This window comes from Trachinotus anak, unplaced genomic scaffold, assembly GCF_046630095.1.
Source record: "Trachinotus anak isolate AG129_WGS33_773 ecotype Australia unplaced genomic scaffold, CSIRO_AGI_Tana_v1 ptg000014l, whole genome shotgun sequence".
Lineage (NCBI taxonomy): Eukaryota > Metazoa > Chordata > Actinopteri > Carangiformes > Carangidae > Trachinotus > Trachinotus anak.
The window spans coordinates 18,982,422-19,000,041 of record NW_027273865.1 but is presented as its reverse complement, the minus strand read 5'-3'; the positions used below and the strand labels follow the sequence as shown (position 1 = coordinate 19,000,041).

The following is a 17,620-nucleotide window of genomic DNA, read 5'->3' as shown; positions in this document are numbered from 1 at the left end:
GAAAATTAGGAATTGGTTATAGTCCTACAAATCCAAAATAAGAGAGTTGATAATGGTTAAAAAAAATAATAAAGCAAAAACACATAGGCTATTACTAAAGAAAAAAAATTATGTGTGTAATGCAATTTTTTCCGCCTGTAACAAAAAGTGATGTGATGCACTTACATGAGTGCAATTAAGTTCACACACATGTATACTCAGCAAAAACACATCGGCCCTGAAATACAACCTAACTTCATATATGCAGAATAAGTGTTAAGTATCCCAGAACTAAACATTTACAAAGACACATTATGAAATAAAGTCCTGTGAGTTTAGCCACGAAACTGTGATAAATTCCAACAAAAGTTTAAAGCTCAGCTTATTATTATGAAACGTGACTTCATCCTGCTTCCTCTGACAGCAACAATATTGTAACATGTATTGTTCCAGTTTTTATTTCCAAAAAAAAAAAAAAAAAAAAAGATTTATGGTTTACTTTACAACACAATTTTCCCCAGTGATCATTTCATTTAATAATGACACAAAAATCAAGACAAACTGGATATAAGCAGCTGCCTTGGTCTGAATGAACTCACAGACTATTAAGGTTTTGAAATATAAATTACTGGGATGAAAAAAAGAGACCTGGAATAAACTGCTATTGTGAAAAAAGCAGGACAAGATGTTCCTCAATAAACATCTTGGAATATTTGACAATCTTGTGGTTACATGATATTTTTCCTGCATTTGTTGTCATCATTTTAGTATTTGTTTAATATTTCGCAAATTTGAGGCTCCATAATAACAAAGGTTATGATGTTCATTTTTTCCTGAAACGGTTTTAGAAAGGCTATAGTTTGTGGTAGGTTATTTTGAAAATTTCACCCATTCATTTTATACCAGAGGGTAAATATTATAAACACCTCTCTGTGTAACGCAACACGATTCAACGGCACCACAGCCTCAGCCCTACAGCTGACTCTACAGTTTCTGTAAAACTAAACATTTTAACTGAATGCATTTTCTTATGAAGATTAAGATGTCAAGAAAAATGCTAACCTTTGATCATAAAACAATGTAGTAAACAAAGTACTTTAGAGGCTTGCAAAGTTCCTCTCGTGAACATGGGGATTTTGACTGTGGCTCACCATTTATATTGAGCTTTAATTATGGTTAGAGAGGCAAGTACTTCTGACGTTTGCCAAAGCTTTCCCGTGACAGATGTTAAAAAAAGAAAAAAACATCCCTTCATTTTTTTAATTCTACATTTAATATGATGAAAACAAGGCCCTGTACAATCCACCTTCTCAGTGAGTACAATAATTATTTTACAATTTGTACACATTAGAACATGGTGCCAGACTGGTTCCACCTGTTCAAAATGCAGTCGTGAAAGGAAAAAAAAATCCTCTTTGAAACCTGCACCACAAGGAACCTTCCATTCAGAGAGAGGAGATAATTTTTTTGGCTGATCATACAGCAGGCCTGAAGTGAAATATGTGTCATGAGAGACCAAACAGCATTTATGGAGCTTTTGTGTGTCTGATTCCCCTGATTGATCCGTTAAATAAAAGCATGCTGTGAAGCTACAGCTCTTGATCTCTCGAACCACTAGTACAGACCTGGCCAAAATATTGAAAATGGCATTAAATATTTCAGCTAAGTGAGGTGCACTTAATTCATATTGGATATTAAAACAACCTCATTAAACAGACATATTTGCAACATAAATTAAGCACTCTTCATGTTTTTTCTCAAGTACTCAAAATGTATTTTACTGCTGTTGTAAACCAGGTCTGTGCCAGTTAACACTTTGTCCTCTTCTTTAAATTTAAAATCCTCTGGGAGGAGAAGGCCAAGAGTGCTTGTCAACCTGTACAGCCATCATTGTGCCACAAAACACAAACATAACACACTGACATCAACATTTTAAACAGGGGAGTGAATTCAAATGTTTTTTCGGTCTCCATGTAGCTGCGTTTGCTTTAACATGTTGATGCTCGTTCTCGACAGCATGTAGTTAACTGGCAAACAGGCTCACCCAATTCTGTCCAAAGGCCACAAGAAACATGATTTTATACAAAATAGATCCCCTCCTTTCATGTCTGTCAGCAGAAGAAATCTAATATTGCTAGAAAACTTCCCCATCTTTTGCATGAGTTTTTTTTTGTTTTTTTTTTTTTTTTTACACAATTTATGGAAGAAAAGTTAAGCTTCCCAGTGTTTTCCCAGAATCAATGATGATAGCACTTCCAAGTTCATTCAAACGCATAGCAGTCCACGAAAAAAAAACAAGGCTCTCAGTTTATCTCAACTCGATGTAAGCTTTCATTGAATTCACTTGTTTTATGCTACATAAGTGTACACTTTGCGGTCCTCTGGTGTTCGTGCCAAATATTCCCTCTCAATGAGTCCTTCAATGCGTTTCTTGATGACTACAGGACTAGGGAGGAATCGAGCTCGCAACTGCTGTGTGACCTGTGGAGACACAAAACACAGTGTTCAGTATATTAATATTTCTTTTTATCCAAACATAATCCATTATCATCACCTCCGTTTATATCTTTTGCTTTCATTGTCTGTTCATTTACAGCATCACACAGTCCGATAGTGTGGACAGGCTGTGGTCAAAAGAGGGAAATGTGCTGGAAATTTTTAATTTTTTTAATTTTGGAAAGTTTGTTATGCAACACTCCTTCTTCATCTTCAGCCTTGCCCCTTGCTTAGAACCAGAGTGACTAACATCTTGTATGTCGCATCATTTACCACTAGGGGGTTCACTGAGGAGAAGGCAATGTGCTCTGTGAAAGATGTGGAACTAAGTGTAATACATAAGGGTATATAACAGCTTCGGGTTTTATAATAAAGTTTAGTTTTCCTTTAAAATCACAGAAACCATTTCATTCAACTGACCTCTGCTACTAGGACATTGTGCTGCATCTTCTTTCTAGACTTCATGATGCGAACGATGGCAGCTTCGATCTCATGCTTCCTGTCGTCGTCCACTTTCTGTCGCGTCTCCTTCCTCTCTGGGTCTGACTCTCCCTGTTTAGCAGCCACTGGGAGGTTCACAAGAGAAGAAAGTAAATGCCAAAGACAAGGAGGAATTACACTAAAAGAACACTTTCTTTTTGTCAAGTATGTGCTCTGAATAATTCATAATGAGCCAAATGGTAAGACTTTCAAACATTTTGTTTGATTTACTGCAGTACATGGTAATATGACATGACACTATTGAAACACCTCATGTTTCTGCACTGCAATTCAGTCCTGGAATTTTCCTCGAGCTTAGTTAACGTCTCTGCTATGCATATAAGACTAACATAAAGTATATAATATAACGCATACAGTAACAATAACTCAGTAACACAAAATTATCCAAATGTTTTTTTCTAATCAGAGAACTTTATATAATCTTAATTTGTCTACCTGTCTGGATCTTGACACGGTGCAGTTTGGAGGTAAACTGGTCATTGACTGTAAACACATGGCCATTCTCAATCTCCTTGGACTTGGGCTCCTTGGTGAGGACTCTTTGAGTGGGTTTCCCACAGGCCAGCGACTGTAGCGCTCGCACCAGCTCCCTCTCTGGGATGTCTGTCTCCTGCTGGATTTCCTGCAGGGTGGAGAGATCAAGTTCAGGTCTATGACAATAAAAAATGCAAGATGTAAAAGACAGAGAAACTTTTATGAGAAATGCTTTATTCAAGCAAAGTTATTTGCAATCAATCAATCAACAGGCTGTTTGTCTTTTTTGCCCCAGAATATTGTTTCTGTGATACAAGGGGAATATTGTGTGGCATTTCAAGACATTAAAGTCTGTACCTCAAAGGTGGACTTGTCTCTGTTGTTGAAAAGCATGAGGATGGTCATCTGGAAAGTGGAGACCTGCAGTATGTGCTTCCTGGTGTTGGAGCCTGTTACCTGGGCTCCTCCCACTCCAACCTCTGACCCATCCTCCTGGTGCCATGTGGGGACAAAAGACCAGAATCTAAAAACATGGTTCAGAATTCCTTTCACAAGAAAATGTTTTCTTTTGCTCAAAGTCCTCCAAACACTAGATTACATCTAATAAGGTAAATGCTCCTCATAAGAGAAAGTTAACATGACTTGAAAAAAAAAAAACAACAAAAACACACGATACATGAAACACATGATGTTGATTACCACACTGGTGTTGACACCGAGTGTGTTTTTACAATTATTTGTCACATTTACTTGTTTGTTATTCTCTGTGCTTACATCAATTTTACAAAGTATTTCAAGCTACTATGCATTAAAGTATTATTTAAATAATATATATTATATATATTATATATATATATATATATATATATATATATATATATATATATATATATATATATATATATATATATATATATATGTATTATATATTTAAGCTCTGAAATGTGTTATGATGTTCTTCCTTACAGGTGGCACATACCTTTTTGATGGGACCGTAGAAGGTAGCATTTAGATCTGCAGAGCCCATATGGTGCTGCAATGTGAGTTGTCTGCCGCTGTGCTTACCAAGATAAAACCTACAGCAGGGTGAAGTCATTGAAGGTTAACCTCTAAGAATAGTCAATGTGCCACAATTAATCTAACTGTTAGTACTTTTTGCAACAGTCCCTAGGTGAAGTACACCTTTACAAAAACAAGGCACCAACGAACAGACACGAGCTTATATTTTCAAGAACTGAAAGGAGTTGTTACTCTGGTCAGCTTCCACATGTAACTAAACATAATGTGGCTTTGTGAGACTTTTTTCCTTTTGGATCACACAGAGAGACATATCAGAAAAAAATAAACCTCTGTGCAGGAAGTGTATTAACTAACTAACCTCCTAAAGACTTCAAATGCATGTCGTGGTGAAGGAGGGATATTGCACTTGGGTGTTGCTGATTGTGTTGGCCAGTATCCTGTGGTCAGGACTCTCACAGTAAGATCAACCCCTCCAAGTGACACCTGATGTTAGAAAAAGACAGACACACAATCAGGTTTCAGTCTATGCTGATGTAATTACACCCTGTAGCTTACTGCTATTGTACACTGACTTATCAACGCAATTAGAAGTTTAGAAACAAAGGAAAAAGGTAAAACTTAGACAGAAAATAACTACAGACTACTGACACAAACATGAGCTTTCAATCTAAAACAGATCACTGTGGGCTTCCACAAATTCAAAATTTCTCATAATATTTTATTATATAATAAATAACTATAGACTGTGCAAAATCATGCATAAATAATTACTGGTATTCACACTCCAAGTTTACTCACTATGTGCTAAACATGAAGTTTCAGCAAATTACAATGACAACAAGACACTCTAATAGACACTAAAGTGACAAAAAGCTACGTAACAGCACAGCACAACCAGAAATTGGTACCAAATTCCCAGGATACGGACAGTTAGGTGCATAATTGCTTTAATGTAATTGAGCAGCATACCAATGCTAATTCAAGCAGCCATGATTCCTGAATGATTACAAACAGCACATGGACTTTTTATTTTGACAGAACAAGTTGTGGCGCATATTGTCTACTCACCCCAGTTGTTTGTAGATGTTGTCTAAATTCATCCATGGTGGTATTGGAGATGCTCATATCCCGGAACATGCCCTCAAGTTTGGAAGTGAACTGACAGCCGCATTCAGTCTAAGCAATGAAGACCAGAAGAAGGATCACATGTAGCTAATGAAAATGTTATTGACTGTAAATCAACATGGTGGTCAATAAATCTGTCAATTGTCAATTTGTTACAGTTGCAAGTGGATACATCCTGCTTACTATGTTTCCATTATCTAAACTTTTAATCCTTACCATAGGGATTTACAGTAGATACCCATTAACAAGATCACGCAAGGTGTGTGATAGTAACACCTTTCAATATCAGCGGACTCATGGAAAATGTCAGTGAATATTTTTTTTTTATTGTTTGAGCAGTTTTAAGCACAGAAAAAAGGACAAACTGCATAAAATCATTCACCTCAATAACCATTTCTCCTCATCTAGAGAAGGTTTTTCAAATCTAGACTGAAATCTCACTGCCAAAGAAAATAACTTGGTATATAGCACTCCTGCTCACCTTGAGCTTTGAGATCATGTTTTTCTCAGAGTCATCAGAGACGCTCTTGTTGGTGAGCAGCCTGCGGGCCAGGTGCTGCTTGTAGTACCTCTCAAAGACGTCCTTTTCTTGCATGAAGCGGAAAAGCACCATGGCCTTGTCCAGTATAGACTCCACCTCCTGCTCTGTCAGCTGGATTAAATAAGCAAAAACATGACACAGGGCCAAGTTACACCCATTGTATGTGCAGAATATACAGCAGGTGAGGACAGTCAAACAGACTTAATAATCTGCTCTGTCTAACATCTTTGATACACAACACAAGCCACTAAAATGGATTACACACACAAGGTGACTAGAATATTCCCTTTTGTTTAAGTAATGTGTTTTACATAAAATACTTTTAACAGCAAAATAAACATGATATGTAAAAATGCACACTACTTCAGCCTGTGCTGTAGTATTTACACATAAAGATGCAAGATGCAACTAGACTAAATTTGAATGAACACTATAATAAACCACAGCAATAAAAGCTAGTTAGATTGCCAGTTTATGGCAGATAAATATTTATCAAACTGAGACAGAGTTTCTCATCTCTCCACATGTAATAATGCCTTCTCTTGTTTAGGAGATGTGGTTTAGAATAAAGTTGACCCAGTTCTATGTTGCAGTGTGGCATCAAATCTTGAATAAGAAGGCCATTAACATCTGTGGTATGAGTGTAGATCCTTGAGAGGGCTCACCCCTTTAACACCTTTCTTCAGTTTGTCATCAATGAAAAGTGAGAGGTACTCAGGTGAACGAGAGTTGAGGTTAAGGAAGTACTCAAAGTCGCCAGCAATGGTTTGTTTGAAGAGCCGGTCATTATTGAAAGACTCCTGTAGGAAACGGTCAAAACGGGACTTCAGGTCCAGCAGACCCTGTAGGAAGGAGGCAGTGAGACAGGGATTAAGAGCGATGATTTGGCAGCAGTTTGCATTAGCAGTTGCTTAATACTGTAATTAAAGCTCTAACAGTAGCTACAGCAGAGGAGAGCTGATCTCATCAGAAAACAGAGAGGCTGCTGTCTGTTAGATGAGAGTGAGAGCAGGAACGTAGGAGTGAAACTGCAAACCACAGAAATGATATTACACAGGAGCTTCAAGAGTACAGCAGGATGAACATAACAAGGCTTTCAAATACAGTGCCTCCTCTCTAGTCAGCTGAATGATATCACATATTATTCAGCAGAATGCAACAACAACGTGCGGTTGAGGGCAAAGACCATCATGGTTTGTGGCGTCAAACGCAAGGGGTCAGAACAGTTATCCTCTGCTGGGAGGTAATGGAAGTGCATTATGGTCAAAGCTTGGCATGCAATGGTGTGTTAAAGCCTGCTAAGCCAATGGAAATTACTCCATGATCTCTAACAAGGCTAGATGTTAGGATCACAGTCTTTTTCTCTCTCATATCGCTGAAAATACATATGTGGTTAAAAGGTTATACTGCGCTTCAACAGAGCATGTGTACCACCTGACCTGTCTCTCAGCTTGCTGGACCAAATTAATTGAAAGTCTCACATGATGTTCCTGCAGGTTCAAAGGAATAAGCAACAACATAACATCACTGCAGTGTCTCCTGATAACTGAGCATCTCACCTGGATGTAGTCTACAGGGTTCTTTCCCTCGCCCTCCTCTGACACAAGAGCCTTGCCTTGCTCCCGCAGGTATGAGCTCATACACTCACACATGGTCTTCAGCCCATTGGGAACCCTGCTGAACAGCTTGTACATGCACGCCAAGTCTGTAGATGGAGATGCATAAATACACATTCACACAATTAGAAATGTATTTCCACCAACTGGAAATGACTGATCAGCTGAGATCTGATAGAAAAGGGGGTTTATTTGCAAAGAGTGAATTGAGAGACATGAGTACTTGTGAGCTCAACAATGTGAAAATATTTCCTGAAGGCAGAAAAATCAAATCATTCTTGCATTCCTCATATTTCAATGTTTGTGACATGAGGAACACAGAGGAACACACTGTGACTGCATGACTGATCCAGTAAGACATATCTCTTTTGCGAGTGACTGTTACAAGGTTGTGTTGGGGATTTCTATTTCTCTTTTTATAAAGTGAAGCTGAAACTTGTGTGAATTTCCTTTTCACTGATATATGACCAACTACAAAAGCATAATACATAAAGAGTAAGTTGCATATGACTGGGCGCTCACCATCTGTTTTGCCGTTCTTGAGCATGTGGACCAGGCCTGAGTTCTCCATCTCTACAATAGTTTTCATGTGTTTGGAGATGAGTTCCCTTTCCACCACTTTGACAATAGGCTCCTCTGTGGACTTATCCAGGCAGTGCATCACTCGCTCAATCTCCTCATTAATCCTGGCTTCCACCTTCTTTATGTACACACTGGCACTGTTTTCTGCAAGGAACTTTTGGCTCTCCATCTGTGTAGAACAAGAAACACTCATGAGATGGAAGGAAACATTTCTCAAACACCTATGTATTTTTTTGTGTCAATTGAGAACCATATTTTTTAATAAAAACTAATTTTAAACAGAAACCTTCACCAGTAACTTCTTATGCAGCTTATGTTTTGAAAGTCGTCTATATTGACACTGTTTTATTTATATACATCCAAGAAAGGGAAGATGTAGCCAAGGTAACGACGAACAGGGATGCAAATGAAGGAAAAGGTTACAGCATTAAATAATAATGACCAGAAATGTTTTTGCAGAACATTATGATGTCACAGTAAGGTTGACCTTTGAACCTTTTGGATATAAAATGTCATCAGTTCATCATTGCGTCCATAAAATTCTAATCACTTTGAGACTAAATGTTGAATGAATGTTTGTGTCAGATGTAATGAAATTCCCTTTGGGATTTTTTTTAATATTGCATTCACAAGAACATGAGGTCACCATGATCTTGAACACAAAAATCGAAGTGAATGTTTGTGCCAAATCTTAAGAAATTTCCTTAAGTCAGTCTAGATATATCACATACAAGAGGCTAAAACAGTATCGCATTCACAAGAGTAGGGACAGACAGACGGACAACCTGAAAACACAATGCCGCCTGCCCTGGCAGTCGCCAGCACAGAGGCATAACAATGAACATGGGAAAGCTGTTCTCTCACAAACCTGGAAAAATTCTGCAGACATTTCTAAGAATGGTGCCTCAAAGTCTTCTTCATAAACAGATCTCCCTTCAAGGCCGAGGATCATTAACATTTGGCAGGCATTTCTTATGGCCCCCCTGGAGCAGAGGAGAAGCAGACCAAATGTTGAAGGCAAAATCAGTAATGCAAGACAATAAAACACAATAAATAAGTTGCAATGCTAAATAAAAAAGAAACAATGAAAAACATTTTTGAAAGCTCATGTCACACTTACTATGGCTGCCACAAAAGTCTGATTACATGTTCATTGGAAAACCAAAAAAAGAACAATTCAATGAACTTCCCAGCAGTTGCAACTGTGTCAGACCTACCCAACGGCTCTTTTATTGTTCATGCAAAAAGCATGCACCCTGCCCACCTTTCTCTCCAGTTTATGTGCAAGTAAAATTAAAATAAACTTCTCAACATGAACTGGCAATTAGTGCATTAGGCTGTCATGCAGTCAATCCTGTGTTTGAATTTTTGGCTACCTGTCCACCACCTCCCCCTTCCTCTCGCGTGCAATCATGTCCAGCAGGGTCTGTCTGAGGTGATCTCTGATGCAGCCGTAGCGAACCACCTGATCCCTAAAGATGATAAGACCCAGGTTGTAGACATTCTCTACATTGTTCTGCTGTACGTAAACCCGGTCCTATAGTACAAACACACAACAAAAGAGAATATTATCATTAGATATAAGCATTTTTTTCCTCATTGCATTGTCAATGCCTTTTATCTAATTCAAATGATAATGATCTTTTTGCAGAGTAACATTTCCAAAGAAGACCTTGTGTTCTTCATTCCTCATTGATTCAACAACAACAGTTTCAGGTTCATTTCCAAATACAGACAGTATCCGTTTATGTGGTAATATGCAAATATAACCATAGATCAGCAGCATATGTCCACACTACAGGCATCAGAGGAGTGCCAGCTGCCCACATGTAGTTAAATTAACTTAATGGGTACTTCCAGCTAGACTTTACTGTGGAAATCATAGTAGTTATGAGTAAACACCAGTACTCGACACGTATGCATTGTTTTTAATGATGTAGCCAAGCCAATGGCACCAGTGTGACAGAAGAAACTCTTGTTTAAATCAGAAAACTGACCAGATAATGTAATTCCCCTCCAACAGCAGATATACTTAAGACAAACCTGAAGCTCTGCATATTCTTTTTGTGAAATACTGACCAGCACTCATTTGTATTGGTACTCCTCACTGATGAGAGCTGTTATTCAGTATGATGAAGACTACTCTCTGTAAGCTGTGTAAACGCTGTGTTGTGTGAGAGACTTGGGAAACAGCTACTCACCATATACATCAGGATGTCTCTGATCATCACCATCGCTGTCTGATGATCATTCCAGGCCTGATTTAGGGTTTGGAGGAAATTATTGTTTAGGGAGTTGAGGACATCTTCTCGTACCTTTGAGTGAGACAGACAAACACACATGCACACGAGGGGGACATATTACAGCGTGTTCTGCAGTGTTAGTAATACCAAAATGCCTGACCATGAACAAACAACTGGAAAACTTAATGTTAAGAGTAAAAGAAAGTAAAAAAATCTCCTAAGTCAAGCTGACACTCATACTTGAGATTTCTTACTCATGCAGCCTTTTTATCATCTTGCTTTGCTGTTCCTTTAGAACTGTTTCTCTACTAGACACACAACAGCTTCATAATAGTCACACTGCAGTGTGACTCAGCACTGTGAACCAACGTCTCTGTAGAGTAAGATTCTTAAGGGCACACCGACCTTCCTTATTTTTCTTCAGAATTATCAACTGCTTCTAATGGATCATGACCCTCACAGACTCACCAACTTCTTTTACAAATGCTAAAATGCAAGACAGAAGCAAACCCATACATCTGAACATGCCTTTAAATCAAAGAGTCATTGTGCACACTCATGGCTTATTTATAAAAGTAATTATGAGGCAACTATTACATCTTACAACTTGAACATCCATTCTGACTCTTTATAAAGCTGCTGCTCCATCATGTGAAACAATACATACATTATATAGAGTAAAATTCATATATTAAATAATTGTTTCATGGTTGTCATAGTCATCATAAAATGATGTTAGAAGGATGTGATGCACTGTTACAAGTAATCATACCAAAACAAAAGTGTGATTTCATGAATACGACAGTAGAAGAACTGTATCTATTGCTTCTTTTATGTTGCTTCAAAATTCACCTGCTGTTCTGTCTCCTTGGTCAGTGCTGGGCGGCAAACTGAGCTGAGAGCGTGAACTCGTTCTGTGAGTAATTCTTGTCGGCAGGAATCGTCAGGCCAAACATAAACCCGATTGAGAAGTAGAGTGACTGGTTTAAGTATCTGAGATCCCTTTGCATATTTTCAGGTGGCATGCAAACCATTATTACTCTGTTCCTTTAAAAGTGATATTTGGACCATTATTAGATAATAAAAACACATTCTGGTGTCAAGGCTCTCTTCTTCGATCTGTTCCTTGTTGACAGTTCCTGACTGCTAATTTACTAAGCCTGCCAAGTTAAGAATGTGCATTTAATTAAGCGTTAAAACCATCTGGCTGGTATACAACAGCAGCCTGCTGAAATATTGCTCATTGGGTATCTGCACACTGTAAGCTCCGCAGAAGCATTCACTACAGATATCACATGGGAACTTAATTTGTTGCTAATTACATGCAACAACAGCCTAGGAAAAACATTCACTCATGGCTGCTCTAACTTATTGGGAAGAATCTGAAACAAACTAATCTCATCGTTACAAGGTCAGCGCTGGATCACCATCCCTTGTGCAATTTTTTAAACAGACTTAGAAAGCTTAGAATAATCCAATTTACTAACATTTGGCATGTCTACAATTTCACTTCAAATTGATTTCTGCAGGTAAATAAATCAACTAAACGTTCAATTTGAGAAAACAGTGTTCTGTAAAGGCATCATTCAAAACCATAATGATGCACTCCTTTCACACACAAGGCAAAAGCTGTTTTATGAAAGAGTAACCATGTACAGCTGAAAAGCTAGAACAAAATCACCACTCACGGATCCTATCTACAAACCCAGGCCAGTCACACAAATGAGGAATCTGTCTAAAGAAGGGCTGAGTGATCCTTAAGAGTTTTACAAATCCCCCACCAGACAAGACTTGGGTAACAACCTTTGAAATCATATTCCCCTGCTTTCTGACTTCATTTAATGCTCACTCACCCTCACAAGGCCTCTCGTGAATGGAAACAGCTCCTGTTTTCTGGCATTACCATTGTTTTGCAAGGATGACACACAGGCCAAATAATATAGATCTTAATATGAAACTTGCATCATATTCTGTTAAGAACAAAGAGGGCTGCTGAAAAGAGGCCTTCAAGCGGTTGGCTTAAATTCAGATCCAAAATTCAATCAATAGTCCTGATTACATTGGAGAGGGACATTAACACTATCCACAGGCTGGTTTTCTGTTGTAAACTGTCACCATGGATCAACTATAATTTCAATGTTTCTAAATGTAGATCAAGTCCTACATTTTTGCAACACTAATTAAAATATTAAGTAAGTATGTACCAGTAATTGCCTATTACAAACTTTAGTGACAGAGAAGTCAAATACACTTTAAGACACACAAAAACAGAAGTGTGATTCTGAGCTTTTAATTAAAACTGTCATTACTTGACTTTCAGTGTCTGGCAAATTAACTAAGCTTAAATGGTGCATTTTTATGGGTACTATAATTTCTTCTGACACTGAAAAAAGCACATTTGATTGTTACAGATACAGTGATATTTTCATGGAAATTATTTTATGTGAAGGCACTGCATGACATTTCAAAAATACTATTAGCTTTTGAGAAATTACTGATGTGTTTACTACAGGGTGTGTAATCCTAACTGTTCCTACCAAACATATAGTTCAGCAAGTGTGGTAGTCTGTAATCTCTGTATGCCTTACTTTGTTGATAAGGTGTTCAGTGACGACCTCCCGCAGGCCCGTGTACAGCTTCTCTCCATGTTTGTGGAGCACCATTGTGTAGGCGTTCCTGTACAGCTCCTCAAAGCTCAGACCACTGTTATTCTTCCTCTGTATCTCCTGGATGGCATTCTTCAGAAGGTCCCAGATATTGTTGACGTATTTTTCATCCATCGTCATCTGCAAAAGACGGCCAGTCATGGATTGAATAAAGTAACCATCGCCTATGATAGCAAAAAAGACTGCTATGTCTTTCAATGTCACAAATCTGCTTTCCCCAAGTACTACACCTCTATACTGTAAAAGACAAGTAATAAATGAGTTTTTACACACCAATGACCAATTAGTTATTTTTTTTGTTTGATCACTATGTTGATGGTTAAGAGATACTTTTCAGTTATGTCTCTGCAGTATCCATAGTAAGGTTGACTCATTTTGATAAGGATGAATCATGTTTCCTTTGACATTTTACTTAAGACCCAATTAACCCAATGAATTATTGGGATAAAGGTTAGGCAGTCTATCCCAAAAAAAGCAAAGGTCAGATGTTTAGTTTTTTTGCAATGCCCTTCTGAAGTATGTTTGAGGAAGACAAGGAACCCCCGTCAGAAGAATCTTTGTCAAAGCTGCTGCCCCGGTAGCTCTAACTAAAAGCTTTAGCTTCATGAGGAAGGTGTTACATTTAAGTACATAAATTTCAATATCTAGACACAATGAGTAGGGCCTGTCATTATGTAGGTCATCCAATTAGTATTTAATAAATAAGGAACAATAATACATGTGCATAACTTTGAGATTACTCAGTTGCGGTTCTGTATTGGTTTATCTGCCAATCCCACACATTTCTCAAAAATGACAAAACTGACAAACACTGTTAAATCATTATTAGCTTTTTGTGCACATTGAAACATATTGCAACTTCATTTTTCTTAGTTTTCAAAAACCATTCAAAAGCTGGTACTTTCAGATTGCGTTGTGTGTTCGAAAATGGGTTTGATTTTGTCAAGCTTTTGATGTCTAGGAAATACGGGAAAACAGGTTATTAGCCACATAGACAAAGTGAAAAAATGTAGTTGTGCACAGTACTGAGCTGTGGTGCATCATTATAATTACAAATCTCAAAAAGCTTTAAACTTAAACAGTCATCCTCAGCATGCTAGTAGGCTTCCCAGTATCCAAAGACATGTTGACCAGGGGAGAATATTCAATATGTGCCACCCCCAGTAAGGAGGAACTGTGTGTGCTAACTCTCAGCAGACAAGCCCAAACACATGCATGTCAAGATGCTGCTCTGGCATCAAGTCTGTGTCAGAACTGAGCCACATTCAACAGGCTCACAGAAGTAAAGGTGTTCTCTTTATCAACACAAGCTAACTATGTGGCCTCTGCCAAAGGCACACAATTTGAAATTAGTCATTTACTCTGATGTACAGTCTCACCCAGCCAGTCACAGACAGGCTGAAATTTCATTTTATCCAAATGAGGTCAGTTCATAAATGAGGTCTGTCAATGACTTGCAGACAAAAGGAGTGCCAGCAAGACGAGGAGAGGAATCCTACATCACAATTTCACCACTGAAATAACAACAAAAGCAGGACTTTCAATTAACACTGTCAGAGTCATTAATGCAAACCCAGAACTATCTGAGATAGCTTGTTTTTTGTTTTTGGGGTTTTTTTGCATCCATTTGCAGCTGTGGTAACGATGCTGCTTGCTCTTGTGTGCAATTGAAAATCTAGCAAGCATTTCAGTGAAGAAATGTCAGCCAGATCTAGAGCTCAGGCACAACGAGATGTGATGCATTTGATAAAGGGAAAGGCAAAAGCAGTCAAAACAACAAGTGTCAAGAACCAGGGCTAACGCTAGCCTCGGCTGTGTCGACAGATCCAATATGCAAGCTAAGGTTTCGGGGAGTTGTGAGACATTTAAACGTTACAGACAATGAAAGTGATTCATAAAATTAATCTCCGAGGTTACCAGAGCAGCCACCCACCGACCAGCCGAGAGTGAGGGCGACTGGACATTTGACGGCTGCACTTTGTTTACGGATAGACAAATCGTATCCGCTGCTCAGCTGGTTAGCCTACTAGCATTTAGCCAGCAGCCCAGACCGCGGTGGTCGAGTCACTGCCTGCCGGGCAGACAGAGCACCTACTGCGGCGTGCACTTACAGGAAAGGCCCGTATCCTCATTTTGGTGTCCTTCTTGGTGCCGCCTTTGCTGAGATTGGACATGGTTGCCTCGTCCGTGGGGCTCTGTATTCACATGAAAATGTTCTCCAGGGAGGGACGGGGGTGACTACTGGTGTATGGAGCAGCCGACGAGCTTTCACTCGACCTCGGTAGCTCCGCGTCCCGGCACCGCAAGTTTATTGTTGACAGCCAGACGCCAGATATGATACTTCTTCATGCAGCAATGGCGGACAACCTGCAGTTCTCATTGCGCAGAGCTCACGCACTCCAACTAACGCGAGAAATCAATAATTAAGAAAAAAAAAATTCAACTTTACTTGCAGCTGTACCTTCGACAATGGTGGAGGAAATATTTAGAGCCTTTACCCCAGTAAAAGTACTAAGACCACTCTGCAATGAAAATCCTGCCTAGTGTAAGTTTAATCAGAAAAATGTAAGAATTAAAAGTAAATGCCCTACTGTACAGTGACTGTTCAACTAGTATATATAATATAATTATTATTACTGGTGCATTAATGTCTAAGCAACATTTTACTGTTGCAGCGGGTTAACTTTATTTTTTTTAATTTTTTTTTACTTTTATCTGCTGATTATTTGCTTGGTTTGTAAACTTTCAGAAAAGCAGCGACAATGTCATGATTAAAGATAATTTAAAAATGAAAATAATATTCTCAAAAGGAAAAGCAGTAAATCCTCACATTTGAGAAGCGGGAATCATGAAATGTTTTTGCTCTTAAACCATTTTCAACATAGTTTCCGTTTACAATCGTTCAATCAGCTTATCATATCAGATCTACTTATTGTTAGGTACTTTAATTTCATGAATTAATTTATCTACTTTAATTTATAGCAAGATATCATATTTGATAACCCCCCCCCCCACAAAAAAAAATCAAAAAAAATCTGTAAAGTAACATTTGTAACTGTTGCTGTCACATAAATGAGGTTGAGTAAAAAGTAGCCTACAATATTTGTATGTGAACTGTTTTGAACTAGAAGTATAAAGTAGCCTAGTTCAAAGTGTGAATTCAGTAGGGGCGACTTTTTCTGGGGGGGTGGCTCACACACCTGCAATAAGAGATTTGTGGATATTGTCTGTCTCGTCTGTCTGTGCGCTGTCAGCGACCATAAACTTACCACTGAGCAAAAGTATTTTTACCATGTGTCCAGTTGTGCTACTTGCACCATTGGAGACTGTATAAGCTACTAATACACTATTAGCTTTTCTGGGAGATAAAAAAAATACAAGTGTGATGTGATGTTATGTCATTGAAGGAGACGGAGCTCAACTCTGACGGGCCCCGGACCAATTTAACCCCTGTGAACCACTAATGGAGTGAAAGTGGTAGAGGCCAAGTTCAACTAACATCAAGGAATGGTATGGTCCACTGAAGGGGTGTCTGAAATCTTACTGCAAGATTTTTTCAGGCATGGGAAACATATTGTAATATTTACAGTAACAGGTAAGAAGGAAATATTTCAACTCCCCCAGCTGTTTGTATTTAACTGGTTTCGGGGGTCCAAACCTTAATGTGGGACCAACCCTGATCTAGTTGTGTAAATGTACTTAGTTACATTCCACCACTGACCTTACAATAACTTCAGCAGAGAGTTTTGACATTAGAGTGTTTGTTTGAGTGTATGTAGGCTACTATTTTGAAAGTGATTTTTCAGTGGTGGAAGAAGTACAAGAAGTACTCAGATTCTTTACTTACATGAACTGGATGTCAGATTTAATGCTTTCCTACCTTAGATGACTTGTACCAATAGTGTTATTTCAATTGGTACAGGACAATTTGATTGAATCCGGATATATCTGGAACCAGGCATAATTTTAGGCACAGTATCAGGTAAAAATTCAATAAAGGGACCCTTGTCAAATTCTTAAATGATTCATATTAAAAAAATAATTTCTGTTTAATTAAATTTGACATCAGTTGGTTCGGTTTTGGAGTCTTCACCTAATAAAAGCTTCAGATATTGCACAAAGAACTTGTGATAATTTTACTTCGAATGCATGCAGAATGTAGAGGGGAGATAAAGCTGACTGTTTGAGGGAGGAGTCAGTATATGTGTTAATCTGGCCATACAGTATCAGTATATGGGCCAACAGTGGATGGGCCAACAGGATCAACAGGGATGCCACTGTGATGACTAAATCTATGTCACAGAGCCCTAGTGTCATCTGATCCAAACGCACAACTCCAGGCAACCAAGTACACCTTCCTGGTGAAATAATATTACA

The 17,620-nt window shown here is 38.4% G+C and overlaps 1 protein-coding gene across 2 annotated transcripts; it reads right to left on the bottom strand.

The window, feature by feature from the left end:
* Positions 1–1,229: 1,229 nt before the first annotated feature.
* cul3b (cullin 3b) lies at positions 1,230–15,621 on the bottom strand. Of its 2 annotated transcripts, none has more exons than XM_071497292.1 (16): positions 15,355–15,621; positions 13,166–13,363; positions 10,536–10,649; positions 9,711–9,871; positions 9,203–9,317; positions 8,275–8,503; positions 7,696–7,841; positions 6,802–6,978; positions 6,077–6,247; positions 5,539–5,646; positions 4,829–4,953; positions 4,430–4,526; positions 3,808–3,942; positions 3,412–3,598; positions 2,896–3,041; positions 1,230–2,460 (listed from the first exon to the last, which is right to left on the bottom strand). In XM_071497292.1, the coding sequence occupies exons 1-16, from the start codon at positions 15,415–15,417 to the stop codon at positions 2,329–2,331; spliced, it is 2,304 nt and encodes a 767-aa protein (XP_071353393.1). In that variant the 5' UTR covers positions 15,418–15,621; the 3' UTR covers positions 1,230–2,328. The 2 variants fall into 2 exon arrangements, with proteins under 2 accessions (XP_071353393.1, XP_071353392.1); XM_071497291.1 differs by having other exon boundaries at positions 2,206–2,460; positions 3,808–3,939; positions 15,355–15,432.
* Between the last annotated feature and the right edge of the window lie 1,999 nt (positions 15,622–17,620).

Excerpts from the sequence above, each read along its gene's own strand:
- cul3b (XM_071497292.1), bottom strand. The coding sequence starts at position 15,417 with ATGTCCAATCTCAGCAAAGGCGGCACCAAGAAGGACACCAAAATGAGG. Across the intron at positions 9,872-10,535 it reads GAGACATCCTGATGTATATG|GACCGGGTTTACGTACAGCA; the intron begins GTGAGTAGCTGT and ends TTTGTACTATAG. Across the intron at positions 6,979-7,695 it reads ACCCTGTAGACTACATCCAG|GGTCTGCTGGACCTGAAGTC; the intron begins GTGAGATGCTCA and ends TCCTTCCTACAG.